Source organism: Lemur catta, chromosome 16 (genome assembly GCF_020740605.2).
Source record: "Lemur catta isolate mLemCat1 chromosome 16, mLemCat1.pri, whole genome shotgun sequence".
Taxonomy (NCBI): Eukaryota; Metazoa; Chordata; class Mammalia; order Primates; family Lemuridae; genus Lemur; species Lemur catta.
The window spans coordinates 3396580-3420988 of NC_059143.1; the positions used below are offsets into that span (position 1 = coordinate 3396580).

General features: G+C 43.0%; 1 protein-coding gene across 3 annotated transcripts in view; it reads right to left on the reverse strand.

Moving 5' to 3' along the window:
- Nucleotides 1-10102: 10102 nt before the first annotated feature.
- Nucleotides 10103-24409, reverse strand: part of SPIRE1 (spire type actin nucleation factor 1) — a 183296-nt gene continuing 168989 nt past the window's right edge. The window contains exons 11-17 of one of the 3 annotated variants that reach the window (XM_045527803.1): nt 23960-24102; nt 21414-21587; nt 17007-17144; nt 16352-16422; nt 15830-15857; nt 15599-15735; nt 10103-13544 (exon numbers count right to left, since the gene is read on the reverse strand). In XM_045527803.1, coding sequence (XP_045383759.1) covers nt 13286-13544; nt 15599-15735; nt 15830-15857; nt 16352-16422; nt 17007-17144; nt 21414-21587; nt 23960-24102 — 950 coding nt within the window. In that variant the 3' untranslated portion in view covers nt 10103-13285. Of the gene's footprint in view, nt 13545-15598; nt 15736-15829; nt 15858-16351; nt 16423-17006; nt 17145-21413; nt 21588-23265; nt 23483-23959; nt 24103-24409 lie in introns of those variants that run through there. The other 2 variants (XM_045527804.1, XM_045527805.1) reach the window with 2 other exon arrangements.

Below are 24409 nucleotides of genomic sequence, written 5' to 3' on the forward strand. Positions count from 1 at the left end.
TGTGACTTGGCAGAGGTAATGGTCTGACACCTGTCACGTAGGTAGTTCCTAGAGGGCAACCAGGATATTTGCGATTTTGGAAATCAGGTTTTTGAAGGGTGGCAGGAGGGCAGCTTCCTGTAATCCTGTACGGTGGCGAGGGCACACAGAGGTCCCCTGTTTTCGGAGGACCGTTGCATTTGTTAGGGCAGGCGCAGTTGCCAGCGGCAGTCACGAGCTACTCCAAACCTTTGGTGACTGAGTAGGGAAAAAGCCCTGCATGCAGTGTGGGTTTTATTCTTCTACGCTTTCTATTATAAATAAATTAAATAATTTTTTCTGTAGGTGGTCAATCATTAAACTAAGGAAGTAGCAACTTTTTCAATATTTGTTTAGTGTGAAGCTGTTTGGCGTCATGACTTCTGGTTTGGGTGCGAATGGATTCAGCATTTATTTACACGGCCCTTTGTGCTCGGAATCACCGTCAGCACAGAAGTAAATGTTGTGTGATAAAGTATCAGGGAAGCAGTTTAACCTTGATTTCTTTTTTTTTTTTTTTTTGAGACACAGTCTCGCTCTGTTGCCCCGGCTAGAGTGAGTGCCGTGGCGTCAGCCTAGCTCACAGCAACCTCAGACTCCTGGGCTCAAGAGATCCTCCTGCCTCAGCCTCCCGAGTAGCTGGGACTACAGGCATGTGCCACCATGCCTGGCTAATTTTTTCTATATATATTTTAGTTGTCCAGATAATTTCTTTCTATTTTTAGTGGAGACGGGGGTCTCACTCTTTCTCAGGCTGGTCTCGAACTCCTGACCTCGAGCGATCCTCCCGCCTCGGCCTCCCAGAGTGCTAGGATTACAGGCGTGAGCCACGGTGCCCGGCCAACCTTGATTTCTAATTTAAGGAAAGTGTGAAGTTCAACTTTAACGACAAGAGTATTGTTTTGTAGTCTTTGTTCTGTGGGTACCCTGCACGCCGAGGAGAACTCTCCAAGGACAGCCTCGTGTCCGGAGACGCTCTGGGGCAGAAGTCCCAGGGTTGAAGCCCAAAGGACCCTGTGGCTTGCGTGAACCCGAGCGGTGCCCTGCACTGTTCTCGGAGGGGGCTGCGCCGGGGGACAGGGGCGAGAAAGCCCTCGCCTTTGCCTGGGTGTCGCCTCTTTTTCTTTTTTGATGGGAAGGAAGTTTTTTTTTTTTTTTTTAACTAACTAGGCAGTTAACTTCCCCGGAGTTAATCCTTTCCTCAGAGTCCAAGATACCGAGCTGGAGGGAGTGGCGCTCTCAGACTTCCTAAGGTCCCTGCGCTCCAGCATGTTTCCTGTGCGGTCCAATCCTCGGATGTTACCCTTGGCTTTCAGAGAGAGGATGCTGCGTTCAGAGGGCGGGGGGTGTTTCTACCCAAGGTCCCAGGTGTGGTTGGCACTGCGGACTGCAGGTCGCGTCCAGACACTGCCCCGTGGGGCTGGCCCAGCTCGAAGTGCCCGCCCTGGGACAACAGGACCCTGCCTGCCCGTGCTGAAGTTTTGTGTTCTCTGTGCACACTTTATGTATCCACTGACCATATGAATGATTTGGGGAAGTCACGTGATTTCAGTGAGGGTATTCTTAACTTTTAAAACTTTTTAGTCCGCTAGCAGGAATTAACTATCAGCCATAAAACTATCACGTAGTGAGAAATCAGCGAGCAGTTAGAATTCGGCGCTGACGTGGATTTCTAGCCTTGACGTCTCACCGGGTCCTGCGCACACCGTTTGCCCGAGAGCTGACTCAGGGCGGGCTGCGGCCCGGGAGCCAGGGTGCCTTCCCGACTTTCACAGGCTTGCGAGTCCCCCTCCACGCAGACGGGTACGTGAGGGAGACCCCAGGCCCCCTGTGCCTCAGGTACTCGCTCTCTGGTTTGCGGACCCCTTTGTCACAGATGCCACTGCATCTCTCAGCCAGCGTAGATAAGACTGAACTTGTTCCCTTCCCTCCTGCTGCTTTCCTTTCCTCATTTCTGATTAGTGCTACTTCCGTCTCCCAAATATAGAACCTGAGTTGTTGAAGATATCCTCCTGCCTGTTCTCTCCGGAGCCATTTGGAGACCAAACATTCCTTTTACTCGTCTCAGATCAGTTCTGTGGCCTCTCATTCTCACTGTCCCGCTCTGCTTTGCCCCCAGCAGGCCTGTCCCCAACACCCTCCCCCGTGTGATCTGGGGACCCCAGGGCCACATTGTAGGAGGTGGCTGCTTGTCCCTCACTTGCTCCGCCCTGCTGTGAGGACGCTGGGAGCCCTCTGGAGAGGTGCACGGCAGGCAGAATGAGGGGCCATCTCTCACGCGGACCCCAGGGCAGCCTTCGGGAAGCTGCAGCTGACACCTTGACTGCAGCTTGTGAGAGGTCCCGGCCACGACCACCAGCTGAGGCTGCTCCTGAATTCCTGACCCACAGAAACTAGTGAGATAATAAATGCCTACTATTTCAAGCCACAGAGTTTCGGAGTGATTTGTTACACAGCAACGGATAACTAGCACATCACCTTATACTGACTTGTACTGTCGCCTTCTCACTGGTCTCCCTGCATGCTGTTCCACTTGTCAAATTACCCCAAAATATCCGTCATAACTTCCCTGATTAGAAGCTAGAGAGGTTTCTCATTCTGTTTTGAAAAAAGTCAAAACCAAGGCCTAGGCATGGCACAGATGACCGATGCAGGTGGCACCTCCAAACCCAACTTAAAATCTTCCATGAAACTGCCCTTGACCGGCACTAGCACACAGCACCGTAGATTACTATCGATTCCTGGAGATTTATAGTTCCTTGAACCTTTTTTTTTTTTTAACTATTCACATACGTATTTGGCCAGTTTATGTTCTCAGCTGTTCTACTTGGCAGGTGCGGTTCTGAGCACTGAGCGTTAGTGATGTAAGGACCAAGTTCAGAGTCCTAGCCGTTCCCCGAAAGAGCCGGGGCCGCAGCAGGGCTGACGGCACGGTGCTAGAACTAGGTCTCAGGTTTGACCTCGGGCAGATGACAACCTATGCCCAGGTTTTTCAGCAGTGAAAGAGGATATTAATAGTATCTATGCCAGAATTGAGTATTAAAGTCTGCGGGCGCTTAGCATAGTGTTTGGTATATAGCAAGAGCTCAATAACTGGTAGCTATTAGCTACTGAAAATCAGCCAAAAATTTTAAATTATATAGTAATAGTCACATACTGAGCACAGAATATTATAAAGCTTATTTTCATACTTTTCCTTATTTTCCTATCAGCCAAATTGTCCTACTATGACAAATTTGAAATAGTTTAATATTTCTTATTTCAGCCCAACTAGCATAAACATTTTTAATCAGACTTTAATTACTAGTCAGAGTTAACATACTGCAAAAGAGGCAAGTAGTAAAGAATTAATGAGTACACACTCAGCACTGACAATATACCCTTTGCATTTGCGTGGCAGCTTCCACGACAGTCCCCAGGGTCTCTGTTGCAGGTCAGTTTGTCGATGCGAGGCAGGGCTGTGCCGGCTGCTCCACCCGGGGCTCTAGGGTCGGGAGAGCCCACAGGGACATGTGAGGAGTGGCCCACGAGTTTTCAGGAGTGGTCGGAGCCCAGACTGGCCCGAGTGGAGCATGCTAACAGCATGAGCTGCTGACATCTTGGCGGTCCTGGCTTTGAATTTCTCGCTTAGTCTCATTTCCGTGTTGAACCTGCTCATTCAGTCACTAATTCACTCCACACCCACTGAGCGCCCGTTACATGCCAGCTATCGTTTCAGAAGCGGGCTGTGGCAGTGAAGAGATGCCCGTGCTCACGGGGCAGTGTCAGAGGATGTTGAGTGCTATGCAGTGCCGCAGCGGGGCAGGGAGGAAGGAGGGCCAGGGGGCGGCGTAAGGCAGCCACGCAGGAGCGCAGGCGTGTCCTACGGTGCCTCGAGGGGTGGCACCTGTGGCAAAGCAGCAGGCACACACTGCGTGAGGGTGGCAGGACCACCAACTATTTGACCTATTCGAAGATGGAGCTTTGCAGAGAAGCAGAGAACAAGTTCTGCCTTGCCCTGGACACGTTCAGACTGAGCCTATCAGCCGAGAGCTTGCAGACGGCGCCTGCTGTCGGCTGGAGGGTGGGGAGGGTGGACCATTTCCAGCCTGAACAGTCAACTGTAGAGACCAAGTCTGGTGAGAAGAGAGTGCAGGCACCGATGGGGTCTATAGCACTGAAGGCCAAAGAGACCGGCTTCTCAGCTGGGGCTCTTGTTAATACACATTGGGGAGGACATCTCAGGGACCACCTGCGGCTGCTTGGTCAAGGAAAATCATACATCAAGTAGACGAGAACAGCCTGCTCTCTGCAGTCACCTCTGCTAGTCACCTGCTTCTCTTTCCATCTCCAACAGAAGTGTGACTTGCACTGTGGGGCAAAGCAACGTCAGGCCCCTGCTACTGCCGAGGCAGGTGAGGCCTTTCCCCGCGACAGGAGCTGCAGGCGACAAGCAACTGGATGCTGCAAGACAGCAGCACAAGGGTTTTTTTATGTGTGTCTATTTTTAATATAGTCAACTCATCTTTCTGAGGTTTTTCTTTTTAATTTTGAGAGGTAGACTTACGTTCCTTGTTTCTTTTTTTAGAGACAGGGTCTCGCTGTTGCCAGCAATTAGTAAAACTGAATTTGCCCTTGCCTTGGAGTTTCAAATAAATGCAACACATTTTTCACTTTTTCTTGCTTTCATGTAATATTCATAATCAGGTTTGTCATCAACACAGAGAAATAATGCTTAGAAGGTATCAGTCACTTCACACTTCACTTCAGGGGAAGGGCTGGCTTGGATTACACAAAGATGTTTCTCAGTATCTAATTACCCTAAGCTCAGGTTTTAGATGTGTCTACTGGTTGGTACCTGTGCAGTACTGCTTGTTCCAATATCTTGAATATCTCTCCTAGTTACAGGTGACCTTAGAGACCTTCTAGTCTAACACCCTTGCTTTAAAATTGAAGAAATAAGTCCATACAGGTTAGGGCGCTCTCCCAGGGTAACACAGCTGTTCTGCTGCCAGGCTGGGGCAGTTTAGTTAGAATCATGTCAGATACTTGAAAACCAGGTATTGCTGAGAGAAAGAATCTACTTTGCTAATTACAGACTAGTTTTTTTCAGTTATCAGGACGAAGTGTCCTGAAAAAGCCTCTCTGCTGGTGAATACCGCTTGGAACAGTGGTTCTTGCCGTGGAGAGGCCTCTGCCACTGCTGCCCCTGAGGGGTCCGCCTGTCACACCAGAGCACGCAGCTCAAGTTGACAGCCTGTGCAACTGACTTCTGAAGCCACACAGCGACTGCGGCAGGATGACCCTAGGGGTCATCTCAAGTTGTGTTCCCCTGGTTGGTGGACAAGCTGAATTCTTCTTAGGTGTCTCTTCCCTTTGGGATGTCTAAGATCGTTTCATCACTCTAAAAACAGAAGTTCTCGGCCCGGCTCACGCCTGTAATCCTAGCACTCTGGGAGGCCCAGGCAGGAGGATTGCTCAAGGTCAGGAGTCGAGACCAGCCTGAGCAAGAGTGAGACCCTGTCTCTACTAAAAATAGAAAGAAATGATCTGGACAGCTAAAAATATATAGGAAAAATTAGCCGGGCATGGTGGCGCATGCCTGTAGTCCCAGCTACTCGGGAGGCTGAGGCAGTAGGATTGCTTGAGCCCAGGAGTTTGAGGTTGCTGTGAGCTAGGCTGACACCACGGCACTCACTCTAGCCTGGGCAACAGGGTGAGACTCTGTCTCAAAAAAAAAAAAAAAAAAAAAAAAACCAAAAACCCCAGAAGTTCTCCATTTTCTGTTGACCGATCTGCAGTCTACACTGCAGAAGCTGCATGGTTCAGGTTTACCTGTGCAGACTCGGCTGTCCCTCCCTTCTCCCACACGCTGCCCTTATGGGTTTACACAGTGTCTGCTCAGGAACCTGACGTTCAGATCCTCCACTCACCTTGGGTATTTCTACTCTCCTAAAAACTGCCGCTCCTGGGAGGGTTGGGACGTGAGGTTCTCTGCTGTCACCCTAAGCACAGGGCCTGGGGCTGCAGGCAGGTCAGAAGGGAACCCTCAGGCAAATAAGGATGTACAGAAGAGGGGCAAACCTGAAGGGAGCCACCTTGCTCCAGGCTGGGTGGCTGTGCTAGCTGCACCCAAGGCAGGAGCCCCCTCTTCCTCCACTCACAGATGACCCAGCCTCACATGGCAGCTGTGACAGCGTCTGGCCCTCTTGGTGGCAAAAGAAATCTGAACACTGACTTGTGCCAAACATCCAAGTGCTTCTTTAGCTCGAGCCCTGGGGTCATAAACTTACGGATGTCCCACTTTTCAAGAGCACTGTCCTGTCAGTTCTGCAGCTTACTGTCCCTGCCTCATCACATGAGCTCTGATGTGTCCACCAGCATCAGGGGCAGAGATGCAGAATGTTTGCACGGCAAACTCTATTCTAAACGACTATACAACATCATATATATTTCAATGAAAGGAGCCAGAAGAGTGCCAATTCAGTCTTCCAGGTAACTGCATCTGAACTTTTGATTAGTGAAAGCAGAATTTTATATTAAGTGGGCTTTTGGCTCTTAAACTTTTATGGGTGAGCAAAGGGAGATGTTTCTGGATATGTGCCTTTGGCCCACATGAAGGAAGGACCACACGCTTTAGTGGCATAATTAATATGCATACATGTGCGTGGTGTGTGCACACCCGCATGTTCTGCAGAGATACCAGAACTGGAGTCTCTAAATAAGGGTTAACCAAAGCATTTCCCACTTATGGTATCCACGTTTTCTGTATCTCTGGAATCCAGGAGGCACAGGTCTTGTGACTTGGACTTAGAATGTCACTAAACTTTTGTATTATGGGTTGGACATACATACACAGGAGTCTTATCATACACATATTCCAGAGAAACTTTAGTGGAAGGGGATCCTAAACAATGTCTGGCAACTGAGGAACAGCCTGTATAAACGAATCAATATCAAACTCAGTATGATGTAATGTTTAAGATATTTATAGGGTTAATGATGCATTCTACCTTAGTTAACATAAAAACGTAAGAATTTTCCTCAGTTCACATTTTAGGAATATGTCTTTTGGGTAATTCTATTTAGAAAGTATATATAAAGGCTTTATCCCAAACTCATCAAATTGTATACAGGTATACCTTGGAGATACTGCAAATTTGTTTCCAGCCCACTGCCAAAAAAACCCCTCAAATATTGCAATAAAGCAAGTCACACAATTTTTTGTTTTCCCAGTGCATGTAAAAGTTTGCACATACTATAGTCTATTAGGTGTGCAACAGTGTCTAAAAAAACCAATGTACATACTTTAATTTAAAAATACTTCATTGCTTAAAAAATACTAACAATCATCTGAGCCTTCACCAACTTGTAATCTTTTTGCTGACAGAGGATCTTTTCTCGATGTTGATGGCTGCTGTCTGAGCAGGGTGGTGTTGCTTGAGGTTGAGGTGGCTGTGGCCATTCATTTAAAATAATACAACAATGAAGCTTGCTGCATCAATTGACTCTTCCTTTCACAGATTTCTCTGTAGCTTGTGATGCTGTTTGATAGCATTTTTACTCACAGTAGAACTTCTTTCAAAATTGCAGTCAGTCCTCTCAAACCCTGCCGCTGCTTTATCAACTAAGATTTTGGAATATTCTAAATCTCTTTTCATTTCAACAGTGTTCACAGCATCCTCACTAGGAGTAGATTCCATTTCAAGAAACCACTTTCTTTGCTCATCCATAGGAAGCCACTCCTCATCCCTTCAAGTTTGACCGTGAGGTTGCAGCAACTCACATCTTCAGGCTCTGCTTCTATTTCTAGTTCTCTTGCTATTCCCACCACATCTGCAGTTCCTTCCTCCACTGAAGTCTTGAGCCCCTCAAAGTCATCCATGAGAATTGGAATCAGCTTTTTCCAAACTCCTGGTACTGTGGATATTTTGGCCTCTTCCCATAAGTCATGAAAGTTCTTAATGGCATCTAGGATGCTGAATCCTTTCCAGAAGGTTTTCAATTGACTTTGCCCAGACCCACCACAGGAATCCCTATCTATGGCAGCTACAGCCTTAGGAAATGCATTTCTGAAATAAGACTTGAAAGTCAAAATTACTTTAATTTTTTTTTTTTTTTTTTTTTTGAGACAGAGTCTCGCTCTGTTGCCTGGGCTAGAGCACCATGGCATCAGCCTAGCTCACAGCAACCTCAAACTCCTGGGCTCAAGCGATCCTCCTGCCTCAGCCTCCTGAGTAGCTGGGACTACAGGCATGTGCCACCACGCCCAGCTAATTTTTTTTGTATATTTTTAGTTGTCCAGATAATTTCTATTTTTTTTTTTTTTTAAGTAGAGATGGGGTCTCGCTCTTGCTCAGGCTGGTCTCGAACTCCTGAGCTCAAATGATCCTCCTGCCTTGGCCTCCCAGAGTGCTAGGATTACAGGTATGAGCCACCACGCCTGGTCCAAAATTAGTTTGATCCATGGGACTTGGGTGACCAGGTACATTGTCAATGAGCAGTAATATTTTGAAAGGAGTCTTTTTTTTCTGAACAGTAGGTCTCAACTAGTGGGCTTAAAATTTTTAGTAAAGCATGTTGTAAACAGATGTGCTGTCACCCAGGTTTCTTGCTTCATTTATAAAGCACAGGCATAGCAGATTTAACATAATTCTTAAGGACCCTAAGATTTTTAGAATGGTAAATGAGCACTGGCTTCAACTTAAAGTCACCAGCTGCATTAGTCCCTAATAAGAGACAGCCTGTCCTTTTAAACTTTGAAGCCAAGCATTCACTTCTCTCTAGCTATGAAAGTCCCAGATGGCATCTTCTTCCAACAGAACGCTGTTCGGTCAACATTGAGAATCTGTTATTTAGCGTAACCACCTTCATCAATGGTCTCAGCTAGATCTTCTGGATAACTCGCTGCAGCGCCTCCATCAGCACCTGCTGCCTCACCTTGCACTTTTATGGTGTGGAGACAACTTTTTTTCTTAAACTTCATGAGCCAACCTATGTTAGCTCAAACTTTTCTGCAGTTTCTTCACTTCTCTTAGCCTTCATAGAATTGGAGAGAATTAGGGCCTTGCTCTAGATTAGGTTTTGGCTAGTTTTATCTTCTAGCTAGACCACCCAAACTCTCCATATCAGCAATAAGGCGGTTTTACTTCTTATCATTTGTGTGTGCACTGGAGTAGCACTTTTAATTTCCTTCAAGAATTTTTCCTTTGTATTCACAACTTACTAACTGGCTCAAGAGGCCTAGCCTTTGGCTTACCTGGGCTTTTGATCTGCCTTCCTCATTAAGCTTGAGCATTTCCAGCTTTTGATTTAAAGTAAGATATGGACCCTTCCTTTCACTTGAACACTTAGAGGCCATTGTAGGGTTATTAATTGTCCGAATTTCAGTATTGGTGTGTGTCAGGGAACAGGGAGGCCCAAGGAGAGGGGAATGGCTAGTCAGTGAAGCAGTCAGAACACACAACATTTATGGATTCGGTTTGCCGTCTTACATGAACCCGGTTCATGGTGCCTGAAAATAATTACAATAGCAACATCAAAGATCACTGACTGTGGATCACCATGCCAGATATAACAATAATGAAAAAGTATGAAATGTTGTAAGAATGTGACGCAGAAACACAAAGTGAGCACCTTTTGGAAAAATGGTGCCAACTGACTTATTTGACTCAGGGTTGCCACAGACCTTCCAATTTGTAAAAAAATGTAGTAACTACAAAGCTCAATAAAGCAAAATACAATAAAACAAGGTACGCCTGTACATTAAAAATGTACAGGTTTTTTGGAATATGAATTATACATCAATAAAGCTATTTTAAAAAGCTTTATCCACCTATACACAATTTGTCCCCACATGTGACTTATATTAAAATGTTACTCTTTAATAATTTTAACTTCCTACTTGAGGCTGCTTGATAACACAGCAGAGTCACTTGTGCTGGTCCCATTTTAATTTTCCCAGTGTGGTCCTTGTAGACTGCATTTCTCAAATGACAGTAAGCTGCTGATGATAAACGTGCTTTGCCTTCCCAACCTAGGTGATTTCTAACAGCTACTTATCAAAAGACATCACCATTTTACAATAGCAACTCAACACAGAAGGTACCACGGAAAGCCATTTTATTTATCCCTAGATAACTTTTAAAATAAAAGACTGTAATGGAAAACATTTAGTACGATCACATCCCCCTGAACGCCAGCAAGGCCTGGACTTTCACATGCCCAGGAAGCCAGGCAGAAGCCCAGTCCGTAGTATACATTTCGTCATGGTCCTTCAACAGTGTTGCATGTACAAAATTTTCTGCTATTTTGCTTTAGCAAATGGCAACATAATTTAAAACTTTCATGTTTCCTATATGATACCTAAAATCCAGTACTATATTTATTAATGAAATTAGAAAAATAAAAGCCTTAAAAATTTCATGGTATGGGTTCATGGTGCTAATCACATATCCCTTCGAACATAAGATTATTTTTAAAACTCCTACATAACAACCTCTGGTTTAATTTGGAAGGCTTAAGACTTGGAATCTAAGTTAAGTTAGTGTATATATGTTAGTGTATATATCAATTATTTGAGTTTTCACTTGCCTTGGGAGAGTTAAGCCCATTGTCCACTGAATGAATGCCTTTTAAATATTAATAAATATGCTACAGTATTTAGAAGCATCCTTGTACACTCCAATGCTAACAGAAAGTTAAGCCATGGGGAGGAAGCACAGGCTTCCCAACAGTGTGACTTCATGCCATGTGGGACAAAAGGAACTGGTGCCCAGGCCTGGAGGGAGCTGGGGTGAGAGCAGGGACGACTGCTCAGACATGCACATGTGCTCAGAGATGCAGGGGACTCCAAGTGAGACCAGCCAGACTGCAACAGTTTTGTTGTTGTTGGATTAGAAGTAAAACCTGAAGAGCAGGAAACCAGGACAAAAAGGAACACTGCAAAGGGAGGCTGTTTTAGAAGGAGGAACAGGAAGCTGTGCCTAAAGTTGGACGAGGCTAAGGTTTTTTAAAACCAAGCTTCATAAGCTCCTAGTGAATTACCTAACTCAGGTGAAGTGTTGAAGGAGGGTGTACATACCATGGATATGGGAGGGTTAAATGCAAGAATTTGCTTTGGCAACCAAAAAATGATGCTAATTTGATTTTTACAACTTTAAGTGTGCCATGTGCCCTTACTTATACTGCTTCCTGCAAACTGTTTCACATGGACACACCATCCACTTGACTTCTTTAATGCACTTGGCAAACCCTGTTAATGCTGTTGAAGAATTTATATTCTAATGCTCTAATAAGAGGTGATCATAATGCCCAAATCATCCTATATAGTAACATAGACCCAAAGAAGTGAAGTAAAAGAGAGAGATTTACTAGATATTTGCTTTGTGAACGTGAATGAAATTCTCATTTGGGGGATGTAGTTTCTTATGTTTTAATAAAAACAGTAACTATTCATTAGTTTAAAAAGCACATTCTCCTAGCTGCATGTTTATATACATATACAAATACCATTTCCTCCCCTGTGTACCTTCCCTGGCAGTTATTTAAGAAGCTCAAGCCTGGGGCCAGTAAAGGGGGTGGGTCCCACCTAACTGTCAGATAGTCTCTTAGAAAATTTTATAAATGAGATTCACCCAATACAATTTTTAAAGCTTTTAAACAGGAGTCTTTAAAATAATTCAAACACTTAAATAATCAATAAGGGTTCTCTGCTGGCCCACTAACATGCAAATTCAGATGAACTGTTAACATGCATTATTTTAGTCAATTGGTAAAGTTTATTTCATAAGTATAAGTCATTTTAAGCCATTTTCTAAATTGTAAATTTCAATCCATTTAAAAACTACTACCAGAGCAGTCTTGAGGTATTACTGTTAATTTCGTATGGAAATGTTACTGTATTTCAATGCAGGATGAGATGCGACTGCCATGCCTCTCATTAAACGGTGCTGACTACAGATGTGTCCTGTGGCTTTCAGGAAATCATTGTGCATCTGCATTAATTGATTTTCCAAACAGTAATAACAATTTGATTGGCTGGTCATCTGTAAGCACACCAAAATAATAAAGTACAGCCCCCGGTGTGGGCCAAACACGCTGAGACATCTCAGGTACACGACGCACCCTCAATGCACTTTCATCAGAAACCCAACCTGCTCATTCACGTCATTTACAAGGAAAACTAGTGCAAAAAGCATCTGAAAGTTTTGTCTGTCAGCAGGTTAATTTTCTTCTAATTTTAGAAGAGCTAGATATTTTTCTTTTAAAATTCATCTATAAAAATAAATTTCAGTTTGAGACCTTAGATACCAAATTGTGGCTTAATTTAGTCACGGTGGCTGCATTATAAAGTTATGAAAAACACAGCTGAAAACCATGAGCTCCAGCTCCTGTCCCGCAGTGTGGCCAACAGCTGGCAGCCTACACTGCCGCAGCCCTTCTCACAGCTAACAGAATATACACACTCCTGACAACTCTTCAGCCTTCCTTTGTCGAGACTCCCACAAAACTTTAATTCTTAGACACTCATTATAAAACTATTAGTGACCATAATACATTCAAGATAGGGAATGAAAACCTGTCCCCTCCTTGGGAGACTCCGATCCATGGCACCGGGACAAACACGGCAGCTCAAAGGAAACAGCCACCCACGTGGGTGTGCAGCTCATTCAGATGTTTTGCACTAGAACACAGACATCAAGTCCCTTGTGCAATTTTTATCTCAGAGCAACAATAATTTAAAAATCAGTTGATAGTATCAGCAAATCCTTCTAGGTTTTGTGCTGTAAGACGATAGACAGCCCGGCCCGCCTCCAGGTACCTGGTGTGTGGCAGGGCTCTGGATCACTATGTACATGGGGTAGAAACACTGTCACGTGGAAATGCCAATATGACTTACTGCTTAGGACTGTGCTAACATCGACACCTCTGTTAGGCTGATTTCTCATAGGAGAAGCTTTTTGCCTTAGTCAGGAAATTATTCAAGGAACAATAAAAAACTGAACTAAGGAAAAAGTTTCTGGCTTCCAAAGCCACAGACACACAAAAGCAAGTTTCAAACTACTGTCCTCTCAGTGCAAATGAGCAATTGGCTGACCTGTCACGTATCATCAATCGATATAAACACAGCATTCAGTCTGTGGAACAATGTGATGCAGCAAAAAATCTGATCTAATGCAAATTCAAGCCTATTAAATAAAACCATGGAAGGGAGAGACAGTCCGGTTCAGTGTTCCCGTGCACTGATGCCGACTCTGAACACAAAAGCAACTGAAAGGCACGAGGCTCAGATCTCATTGATCGTCCTCTCTGAAGGGCAGTACTCCGAGGGGCCTGGTGAGGACATATAGAAAGACTGTGTTTTCCTTTTTAATCGGGCTCTTTTGTTGGCCAACACCAGGCTGCGCCGGCTTGAACTGATGATTTCCGAAATGAACTTTTTGCAGTCCACACACACCTCCATAGTGCTCCAGTCCTCCATTAGCTCTTTGGGAAATTGGAGTTCTTCATCTGATTTGTCCAGAGACTTAGATTTTGAGGAGAACCTGGAGGGCAGGGGGGAACCACAATATGTACTGTTACTTACAGGTCTACTGCAATACTAAGACAATATGGGTTAAAAAAGAAAACAACAACAACAACAAAAAAAAAAAACAAACCGCAGCCTGGGCGTGGTGGCTCACGCCTGTAATCCTAGCATTCTGGGAGGCTGAGGTGGGAGGATCGCTTGAGCTCAGGAGTTCGAGAATAGCCTGAGCAAGACCCCATCTCTACTAAAAATAGAAAATTAGCCGGTCATGGTGGCACGTGCCTATAGTCCCAGCTACTTGGGAGGCTGAGGCAGGAGGATCACTTGAGCCCAGGAGTTTTAGGCTGAAGTGAGCTATGATGACGCCACTGCACTCTATCCAGGGTGACAGAGTGAGACCTTGTCCCTCTCAAAAAAAAAAAAAAAAAAGTAAATTTGTTGTCCAAACATCATGGAATAGATGAGTGATTTAATTATGGCATGTTCTTCCAAGGAATTTCTTATTAGAGACAAGGCACAAAAATATTTTTAGAAAAGAAACATGGATATATATTTTATTAAGAAATAAAACTAAAAACTCTCAACCACCCTTCTAGAATTTTTGGAAAATAGACTATTCACCTGATTACCATATATACATGGATGGTGAATTCTAACAACTAAAAATGAGATAAAATACATGATGCTAATGTCCTACTGATGATTCAGAAGGACTTAAATTTCTTTCTCCAGGGTTCTGGTGACCCTATGAACAGTGAACACTAGTTAACTGTAGATGGTAGGTCAGACTTTAGGAAACTGAAATAAATTTATCTTAATCCTATGATAGATCCTGCAAAATTATCTTTTCACCAGTTTCCTTCTCATTTATGTATTTATCAAACATGCCTTGCCCTGCTCAACAATTCTCTATATTTGGGTGATTGGTTATTTGGATTGCAGAAACCTGGAGTTAACTAGATCAAAATCATAATAAATGCTTTCAGGAATATTTGAGAAAACCAGGAATCACCTACTCATTTACTATCTTAATTAAACCAAACAAGATGCAACGCATAGTACACACAGTAAGTTCAGAGCAGGTATAGGAAAAAACAGCTGCTATGTGCACTGCCTTGAGCCCACTGATAGCTCACACTCAGACGTCCTCACAGAGCAGTGGCATCTCAGGAGACAGAGTCCAACCGCAGGGGAAGGCATTTTAGGTACAGATTTTGTGCTGGGTTCGCAGCTTCCTCACCTCACTGTCCACAGCCTGACCTGTGGCTGGTGCACCAAGCCCCAGCCTCTCAGCCCTGCCAGTGTGACTTCCGCCGGTCTACGTCTTTCCATCTTTCTTAAAGACCAACATTAACCTCATCCCACATTAAATGCAAAGGGGCTGGTACTCAGGCAATTTTTTTTTTTTCTGTTTAAATTCCCAGCTCTTGGCATAAACCTTTATTTCTGCCTTTATAACAATAAAGTAAGCCAAAGCTATTGCAGAAGTTGTAAACACAGGATTAAACAGATTTTCTTTCAAAATTAGAGAAGAAGAAGAGGCTTAGACTGTCACATGCAAGTTTTTAACTCCACTGAAAACAAGGTCCATGTTAAAGATGACTTGTAAAGGACACAATAAAGTAGTTATTTCGAAAGTATTGTAGAAAAAATAAAAACTACGTGATGAAAGTATCCTTCAAGTAACTAGCTACTATCCCTTGAAAAGTTACCTTTGGGGAAGTTTTGGAGATTGGTGTGCAAATCTACAACTACATTAAAACCAACCAGGCTGGGTACGGTGGCTCATGTCTATAATCCTGGCACTTTGGGAGGCTGAGGTGGGAGGATCACCTGAGCCCAGGAGTTTGAGGCTGCTGTGAGCTACGATCCTGCCACTGCACTCCAGCCTGGGTGACAGACAGGGCAAGACCTTGTCTCTTAAAAAAAAACCAAAAACCACCTCACCAGCCAAACAATCAGCCAGACTCCCTCAAGCCCAGCCTAAACCCTGACACCTCACCAGAGTCCTCAAAAAGAGTAGTATTTTTTTTACAATGGATGCTTTGAAGACCCAAGCCCCTTGCTCACCTGGCAATGCTCCGAAGTGGCCGATGGTGGCCAGCAGAGGGTTTTTCTGACCTCATAGAGCTTTCCCCTCTTTGCAAGGCAGAAGGTCCCAATGAAAAGATAGGAAGAGTGGAGTATGGCTTGGAGGGCAGCCGCATCTATTATTCCAAATAAAGCTGAGAGTGAGCAGTACGGTTAAAGAGGCAGTCATTAAAATGAACACAAGTTATAACTTAACCAAGCTTAGCTTACCTTTTTGCAACACTGTGAGCACACCGGCCTGTACACAAAATCAGAAGTGTTAATTGGTATGACAGAATAAAGGCGACTGGGGGGTTAGAGAAGCCGAAGGCTGCACAGTTGTGAATTTCTAAAATCAACTGCAAAAACTCTCTGGTTCTTCTGTCAGAATATAACAAATTGATACACTGAGGATTGCCTGAAAGACAATCAATCTGTAAAACTTAACTCTCAACGTCTGTCTGTTTGGAATTCTTTTACTTGTCTATTCAGGGACCACGTGATAACCATATCTATTTTTTTTCTGTTCAAACATGATATATAATTAGAATTATCTTGGCTATGTAAAAGAAATAACGCAGATAAATATTTTCCACGTTCAACACCAAATGCATGTTTGGTCCACCCTCTTGAGGAAATCAAGATTCCTAACCGCAAGGCTATCACGAGGTAGCGTAGCAGAATGGGCAGGAAGGCATAGTATTTCTCTCACATTGGTTACACCATCTTTTCATCAATTACAAAACATCTTACCTCTTACAGAACTGACAGGTATAAGACCAGGTGAAGAAGGAAAACCTCCTGGTTCGGCAACAAAAGCAGAGCTAAAAAATACAAATTTAAAAGGAGAAAAGAAGCATTGCTAACAGCCAATTTCCATGTTTGAATGGACTTCACATCTATGCACGGGGGAAGTTGAGCAGACAGGAGGAGGAAGAGAATTCAGAAGTCGTGTTTGTAACGGGTGGCGCTCTGTGATGCTGATCATCTCGGTTTGTATTTAATTATAATTCTATTTTAAAAAGTAATAAAAAACCACAGCTCTCAAGTGTCTCACCATCATGGAAGCAATCTTAAGGTTTTAAAAAACTCTCTTCTGTTTCTCAGATATATTTCCTTTACAGATCCTTTAAAAGTATAAAGATTAAATGGTTTAATGAAGGTGTATGATTATTATGGTTGTTTTAAAACCTTCCACAGATTTTGATTTCTAAGGGAGAAACAAAAAGACTTCCTTCTTGTGAGCAAGGCAGACGGGGACTGTCCACTAGCGTATGAACATCTTACTTCCTATAATCCCCTAAAACTGTCCTGTACCATCTGGCCAGCAGACAGTTCTCCTAGGCGACCATGCACGGGGCTGGCCCTTCTTCTACCCTTCTCGTCAATCAGTGTTAAACAGCTCTACCTTTCCTTTTTTCAGGGCAGTGTAGACATCTTTATACTGTTGGTATTTTTCCAGCTCTGCCTTCACCAGCACCTGACGAATATGCATCACTTCTTCCACAGTAAGAGCAAGGCATTCCACTGGGTAGCAGAATTCCTCCTGAAATTCAAAATGCCACATGAATAAGAAACTCCCACGCCTGTTTTGGAAGTGCAAAATTTCCCTTCAGATCAGACACCTGGTTAGTAGCTTCAGAGCAGAGGTTTCCCAGTGACCACTGGGACAGACCTGGCTCCCTCTGGGCACCACACCATTTCTAATTACACAGAGAACCACAGATGGCAGAAAACATCTGGGGACCCTGTGAAACACTGTGGTCTATCAAAATTTCCAATAAATGAAAGTTCCTCACAGATATTCCACCACCAGTAACTCTGTATCATTAGGCAGAGCTACGGGTCTGCTTAAAATCATGAAAAAATTTTGTTCTTGACCAATTTTATGTCAGATTTCTCCTATGATTACGCACAGACATTATTTAGTGTTGTGTTATACGCTATATACTAACAGATAAGTAGCAAATTTACAACATTGGTCCTGTTTTTTAAAACTGGTTTGTGGTACCCAGAATAGCCGAAAGAAGGGGGTTAGTGACTTATACTGACAAGCACTACCTAGTGATCAGTTACATCCGCACACCTTGACACACTGTAATGGTGTGACTGCAACAGGAACACGAACACGTGGGAGCGGTTACATAGGAAGGCGTTCTTTCCAGGCTGCCCACGATTCTCCAGAGTTCTCTTACTACTTTTCAGCAACTGCTGAATGCACAGTCAGCACTGGAAAGATGTGGAGAAATTCAAAGGAATTTCATAATAAATATTTATGTTGGCTGCCTTATGTTAATGGTTTCCCTAAAAGCAGCTGCAGAAGTGCTGATGTAACTGATCCCACTGAATAAGAGCCTCAGGCCCATCCGCTCCCCATCCAGCCGGCACTTGATTGGTGAATCTCAGAGAAAGAAAGAATGGTCTTGTGCATTTGGACCCTGCCAGGCTTCAAGGGGCCATTGTGGTGCAGTGACACTGAAACCGATGTCCTCAGCACAAACACATTACAATTCACTCCCACACACACATAACGGCATTCTCGAATCCAGCAAGCCAAGTGAGAAAGCACATGACTATGAATGCAGTCAGTTTATGGAGTCTTAACATTCAGTTCTTTCAATCAGAGAAAGAAAAATAAACCTAGGTTGCAAACTTGACAAACATTAGCATTTACTAAAAAAAATAGTATGACACACTACTGCTTCTTGCTAAAAATCAATCAAAATCATCTCTGTTCAAACTATCTTAAGGAAGATTAAATTTGCTTAAAACTGTTTCAAAAAACAATTCTGCAATTGGAGTTTTAAGATAAGGAATTTATTAGTATTTAGAAGGCAGGGGAATAGCTTATTCAGAAAAATTACATCATTTGCTCCAAGACACTCAAAATACTCATAAAAAAATCACCCATCACACAATTTTCTCTTTCAATGGGAACTGCTTTCAAAGATGACAGGATTAAATTGGCAAGTTCAATTTCTAGTCTGATTTGCTCCACCCTGAGAAAAGAGAGTAGCATCAAGTGGGAACAATGAACTGCCTTTTCGAAGATTGTGCACTAAATAAGCAGTGCCAGCTGAGTACATCTCAATGACTGCTTTTCTCGGCTTTTACGGCATTTCAGAAGTTTTCCTACAATCATTTTTATTCATCAGTAATGAGTATGACTTTGGTACATTTTCTGACAGCTAATTATATGATGAAATTGCTAAGCTGTAACATAATAATTAATGTATGTATCTAGAAATAACCAGATAACCAGATTTGTTATTGTGCGTGCATGAAGTGCCAATTTAATTAACTTTACGCCTAGAATACCTGAGCTAGTAAACACTTCAGGTAGATGGTATAATTCTTTTTTATTTGTGGAGATATCCTAGCACACACAATAAACCTGACAGCCTGTACTTCTCTCTCTTCAGTCTTAAGTCACAAAAGGGCTCAGTCAAGCATGCTTTTAACTTAATGCTTTGAACCATGTGCAAATCCAGTACTTCATAGGATAAAATTAAAAATCATGGATTTTTGCTTGTTTTTTTGTTCTTTTTAGAAATTTCAAACAGACTACCCTTTAATAAAATAACTTCTATCTGGTCAAATGCTAATGTTTTAATTCTGGAGCTTTCCCAAGGACAACAAAACTTTAATGCAACATGAAAGAAAATGACAAATAGTTACTATAATAGTTTTAATTATTTTTTTCACTTGACAAAAGCATTAATTCGACATCCTCATAGCCAAATTAAACTTTAACAGATGTTGCTGAGCTACTAATGCTCCAAACCATAAAAAGCACTTAGGACTCCAACAGCAGTGAGCACCAGCCCTACCACGACCTGCGGCAGGGCCCCCGGCACAGCGCCAGCTGCCCTGCTCCTGTGCTTCAGTGTGATCCCCAAATCTAGGAAAGGGAGGCTAAATCTGAAAGAGTTTTAATAAAGGGTACAATATGCTACAGGAACAGACATGCCTTTAAAACTTGCTTTTATGCATATAACTTAAATTGCTCAGATTTTGTTGAATATACTGGTTATATTTTACCATTCAGAAGGGGTCAGAGTTAGGCAGCACAGAGGTTAGAGAGCTAACATAACATTTTGGTTATTGAGCCACAGAGAGAAATGGGAAGAGTTATCTTTTATATACTGTTCTCGATTAGTAAAAACTTCATAAATAAGTAACAGATATTTTGAAAATTATCCAAAATAAACATTGGTTTTTGAGTTTTTAATAAACCAAAGGGAGGCGAATTTGAATTAAAATAGCAACTATTAAGTTTAATTACTCTTCTAGGGGCAGGGTTCAAATTCAACTTTAAAACTAAAAGTGAAAGAATCCTTTCTTTGCCTAGAGTAGCATGTGGACTTAGTGCACAGGTATCTCTGTCTGGGGAAGATTCATAACAAAATGCCAGGAAGTCTTCAGTAGTGGCAGCAGGGGTGACAGGAGTTAAAAAGCCACCCCAGTCCTTGACCACTTGCTGCTCCACAATGGAAAAAGGGAAGGTGGTTTCCTCAGTACTTCAAGACAAGGAACAGAGAAAGGAATGTGCTGTGTCACATTTACATTCCGAGTCTCCTTTCTCTACCAAGATAGGTAAGAAAGATAACAAAGAAACCAGCTGGGGGGGGGGGGGTCATCTGTCAAGGGCAAGTTTAGTAAATAAAGGGCCAGGAGAGCCAGGCCCTGCCTGAGTCCACAAACTGGCTGCTCTGCAGCACCTGCAACACTGGGGGCGGAAGAGGCTCCACGTGGGCCCAGGGCTTTCTATTTCACTTATAAATGGGAAGGTTCAAATAATAGTAAAATATGCCTTTTTTTTTCTTTCTTCTTTTTTTTCTTTTTGAGACAGAGTCTCACTCTGTTGCCCCGGCTAGAGGGTCGTGGCGTCAGCCTAGCTCACAGCAACCTCAAACTCCTGGGCTCAAGCGATCCTCCTGCCTCAGCCTCCTGAGTAGCTGGGACTACAGGCATGCGCCACCATGCCCAGCTAATTTTTTCTGTATATTTTTAGTTGTTTGGCTCACTTCTTTCTATTTCTAGTAGAGACGGGGGTCTCGCTCTTGCTCAGGCTGGTCTCGAACTCCTGAGCTCAAACGATCCACCTGCCTCGGCCTCCCAGAGTGCTGGGATTACAGGCGTGAGCCACCATGCCCAGGCAAATATATCATTCTGTATAAAAATCTCAAAAAACAGTAATAAAATGCAGATTTAAAATATTTTAAATGACCACATCAATAAAAAGATGACAAAATTTCTCTCTTTAGAGATGTAATACTGTGATCTTCACAACACAGCTTCATGACAGGTGCTGAGAACACACAGGTTTTCTGAGCCCAGGGAGGCCCATCCTCTGGGGCCCTTGGTGGGCTGTGCAGGAAGCTGTGGAGGGCGGGGTGGGGGCATCCACTGTGGCTACCTCGCCTGGCAGGAGGCTGTTCTGCTCACTGCGTGAGTGAGCAAATGCTCTTCTGATGGTAGCAGGGCAAGAGGAAAGCACCCATGGCGCTAAGGGTGCCTCCTGCACATGGAGAAAGGGGGCCCTGCTATATAGTTAGGTCACATGAAGAGACAAACATCCACAGGTCCCTCTAATCTGATGCTGCATTTTGAATTTGTTGTCCTTTCAAAGTTATTTCCCTCTCATCTGAGATCATGGCATGATCTATGCATCCTACACAAGATTGGAATCAACGATCAGAAGCAAAGTGCCCGTCTAAGCTGTTAATTCTTGCAGAGTGCAGTAGTTGAAGTATCATTGTCAAAGAGATAGAGAGAATAAAATGATTCCCAGAACCAGCAGAAAGAGGCCAACCTTTGAGGATTTCCACCTGCTGGTAAAAGCTCTCTCACATAGATAATACATAGCCCCTGCTACCCCAAACATGGCTGCTTCGAAAGGATGAGAGCTGAGCAGAGAAGCTGTTTGTATGGTAGAAAAAAGTGGTCGGAAAGGCGTCCTTGGCCATACACTGGTTATCCTAGGCACCTGAACAACAGATAAGGGAAAAAGAAAATGGCAAAGAAAAGGAGAAAATAATGCTGAACATGAGTGACCTACAAATAGCGATTACAGATCGTGAAAGAAAAACAAAAAACACCATGAAGATGATAACGGTCCATGCCAACATCTGCATCCATACGTATAAATCAGTAAGCAAGCCATGAAGTCATTCCTGGAGTTGACACAGCAAAGATTTAAATTTAGGATTTTTCTAACTTGGTGGTCCCGGGGGACACTCTGAGTCTCTGAAATGGGGCCTGCTGGGACACAGGACAGAGGCAACTGCCCCTGTGCCCAGGAAAGCATGGACTGGCTTCTAGAAAATATATGCCAGGTAGCTGCTCACTCCTGCCCCTGGGAAGATATTAGAGACAAGTTGCTTTTCGACTTGATGGGCAATCACCCTCAGTTATTTGACCAAATGATGAAAAAAATTCATTTTAAATATCCTAAGGAAAAGAAGGATGACACAAAAATAAAAATTATCGACAACAAAAACATTACTGACATTTTCAATTGGGCTGTTATAAATACAAAATGATTCCTTGTCTTCTAAAATGCAGGTAAAATTTTAAACTAATTACCACACTTTAAAAAATAATACTTACCAAGCTATAGGGCATTACTAAAAAGTGTGATTTTATGGATTTCCCAAGGGAAGCTACTAGCAAGAAAAGTCACTGCTTTGAGGGGGACGATCATTTTGTCTCAGCTGGTGCCTGGAGGCAGCTGGAGGGAGCCATCCTGTGATTCCTCCTCTCGTGTGGACTTGCTGTTCTTTGCCCTTCGACCTGAATACCATCTAGGGCTGACCAGAGGTGCTCTCCTCTTGCCTGTTCACCGAGACCTTTCTCAGTGATTCCTGCCCTCCTTCCTTCTCCACAAAAAAAGCTCAGAGCCTGACCAAGCATATACTAAAAGTTCAGCTTCATCAGGAAAGACATGTTCATGGGCTTTTGGTGTGGGCTGAAGGTCTTGGCATAAATTCTATTATTAGCTGAAACTACTCTGTAGTTAATATAATAGTTTTTTTACATTGATAATTTTTTAATTTAAGTCTAACCTCAATAATAAGGTTCTCTGATCACAAAGGCCAGGTACGTAGGTGAATGATAGAGTGGCTTCTTGGAAAAGCTAGAAGTGAAGAAAAGAATATCCTAATTATTGGGCTTTGAAAAAAAATCACTAAGCTCCCTCACACACATATATATATTTTTCCATATACTTTATTATTATTATTACTTTTCATTTCAGCATCATATATTTTTAAATTGTGACAATAACTGTATATTTTGGTAAGCAACAACTTACTCACATTAATAAGTCTTTGGATTTTACTGTTTGAACCTGTCTTGGTCAGAGGTGCTTTCCTATTGGTAAACCACTGCCAGATAGCAGTGCTCTGGTGATTACTTAGGAGCTAGAGAAGTCCTACCAGGAAAAGCCATAAAATCATTAGTTCCTTAGTTGTATTATTTTGGCATAGAGATGACTGATCAAATTTCAGCACTCTGTGCTCTATTCAAACTCCCTGTCTTTACAATAATCACACTGTTTCCCTCTACTTTAAGGGAGGAACATCTGTTGTTGCTTCATTTGAAACCCTGGTGACTCATCACAGCTTAGAAAACAATGGACTTAAGTATTTTCTAGTATTTTTTATTCATAAATATTTGAAAAAACATTAGATATCAGATTGTGGGTAGAATATCAATTGAAGCCTTGCATCTTGCCCACAAATATTTGAAGCCAAGTGGGACTACACAAGAATCTTTGCAGACCTCCTTTGGCTGGTGGATCTATTAATTCTTCCTGGAAGGGCCTGTGTGCTGTCCCACTGTCCTGAGAAATGAGAAGCCACTACAAGAACCTGCAAGTCTCTGGAAAACAGCAAAAATTGTTAACCAGTCGAAATATCAGCTTTGGTCCCCAAATCACAAAACATACTAGAAAACAATGTATAATACAATGGTTAGGAATGGATCAAAATTCTCCCTTCTCTTGTGCTTCTGCCTCAATGAAATTGTTTACTGCAGTAGTTATTTTGCTATAGTTTTTTGATAAGTTTTTTAACAATTTTTAAACAAGGAAGCCTTTGAAAGAAAGCATTTCTTTAATAATAATCCATACTTTCGATCACTGATAAATCTTCTAAAAAAGTGCTCAAAATGAACGAAGACTGGTCAACTTTCATTTAGATTATGGCTAGCGTTTGTTTTCTTTAGCTAGTAAATAAGTAAGTTATTCAAAGTTCATTCTAACCTTTGGAGGTTTTTATCTCCTTATCATCTTCATAAGAAAGCCGGTGACTCTAGGTGCCCCGTCCCCGCGTCCCCCGCAGGCCCGCCCGCACTTACGAGGGAGCGGGAGCTCTGCCGCGAGGGCGGCAGGAACTGGCGCACGTTCGTGGGCGTTTCCTTCTCGATGGAATGTCGCCGCTGCGGCGGCTGCCGGCGCTCCGGCTGCGGGGTTGACGATATGGGCAAGAATTTTGGAGGCTCTGAAGATTTAACCAAATGACATAAACTCTCTTACAAAATATGCATCTTATATTTTGAATTTTCGGAACAGAAAACACTTTGTCATCATGACAAACACTGCCTTCAAAGACGAAGTATTTGTTTCACGGGAGAGAGATTTTAGGACGGCAATGGTAATCCTTAGGAGGAGACTTTGAGGATTGTCACTGAGGAATCGCTGCAAGATAAACTTGCTACAGAAATAGCAAAGAAAGAGGAAAAAATGTTCTGTGTTTTTAATATTCATTCAAATTCACACATAAAACAGCGTAACTATAGCCTCAGATT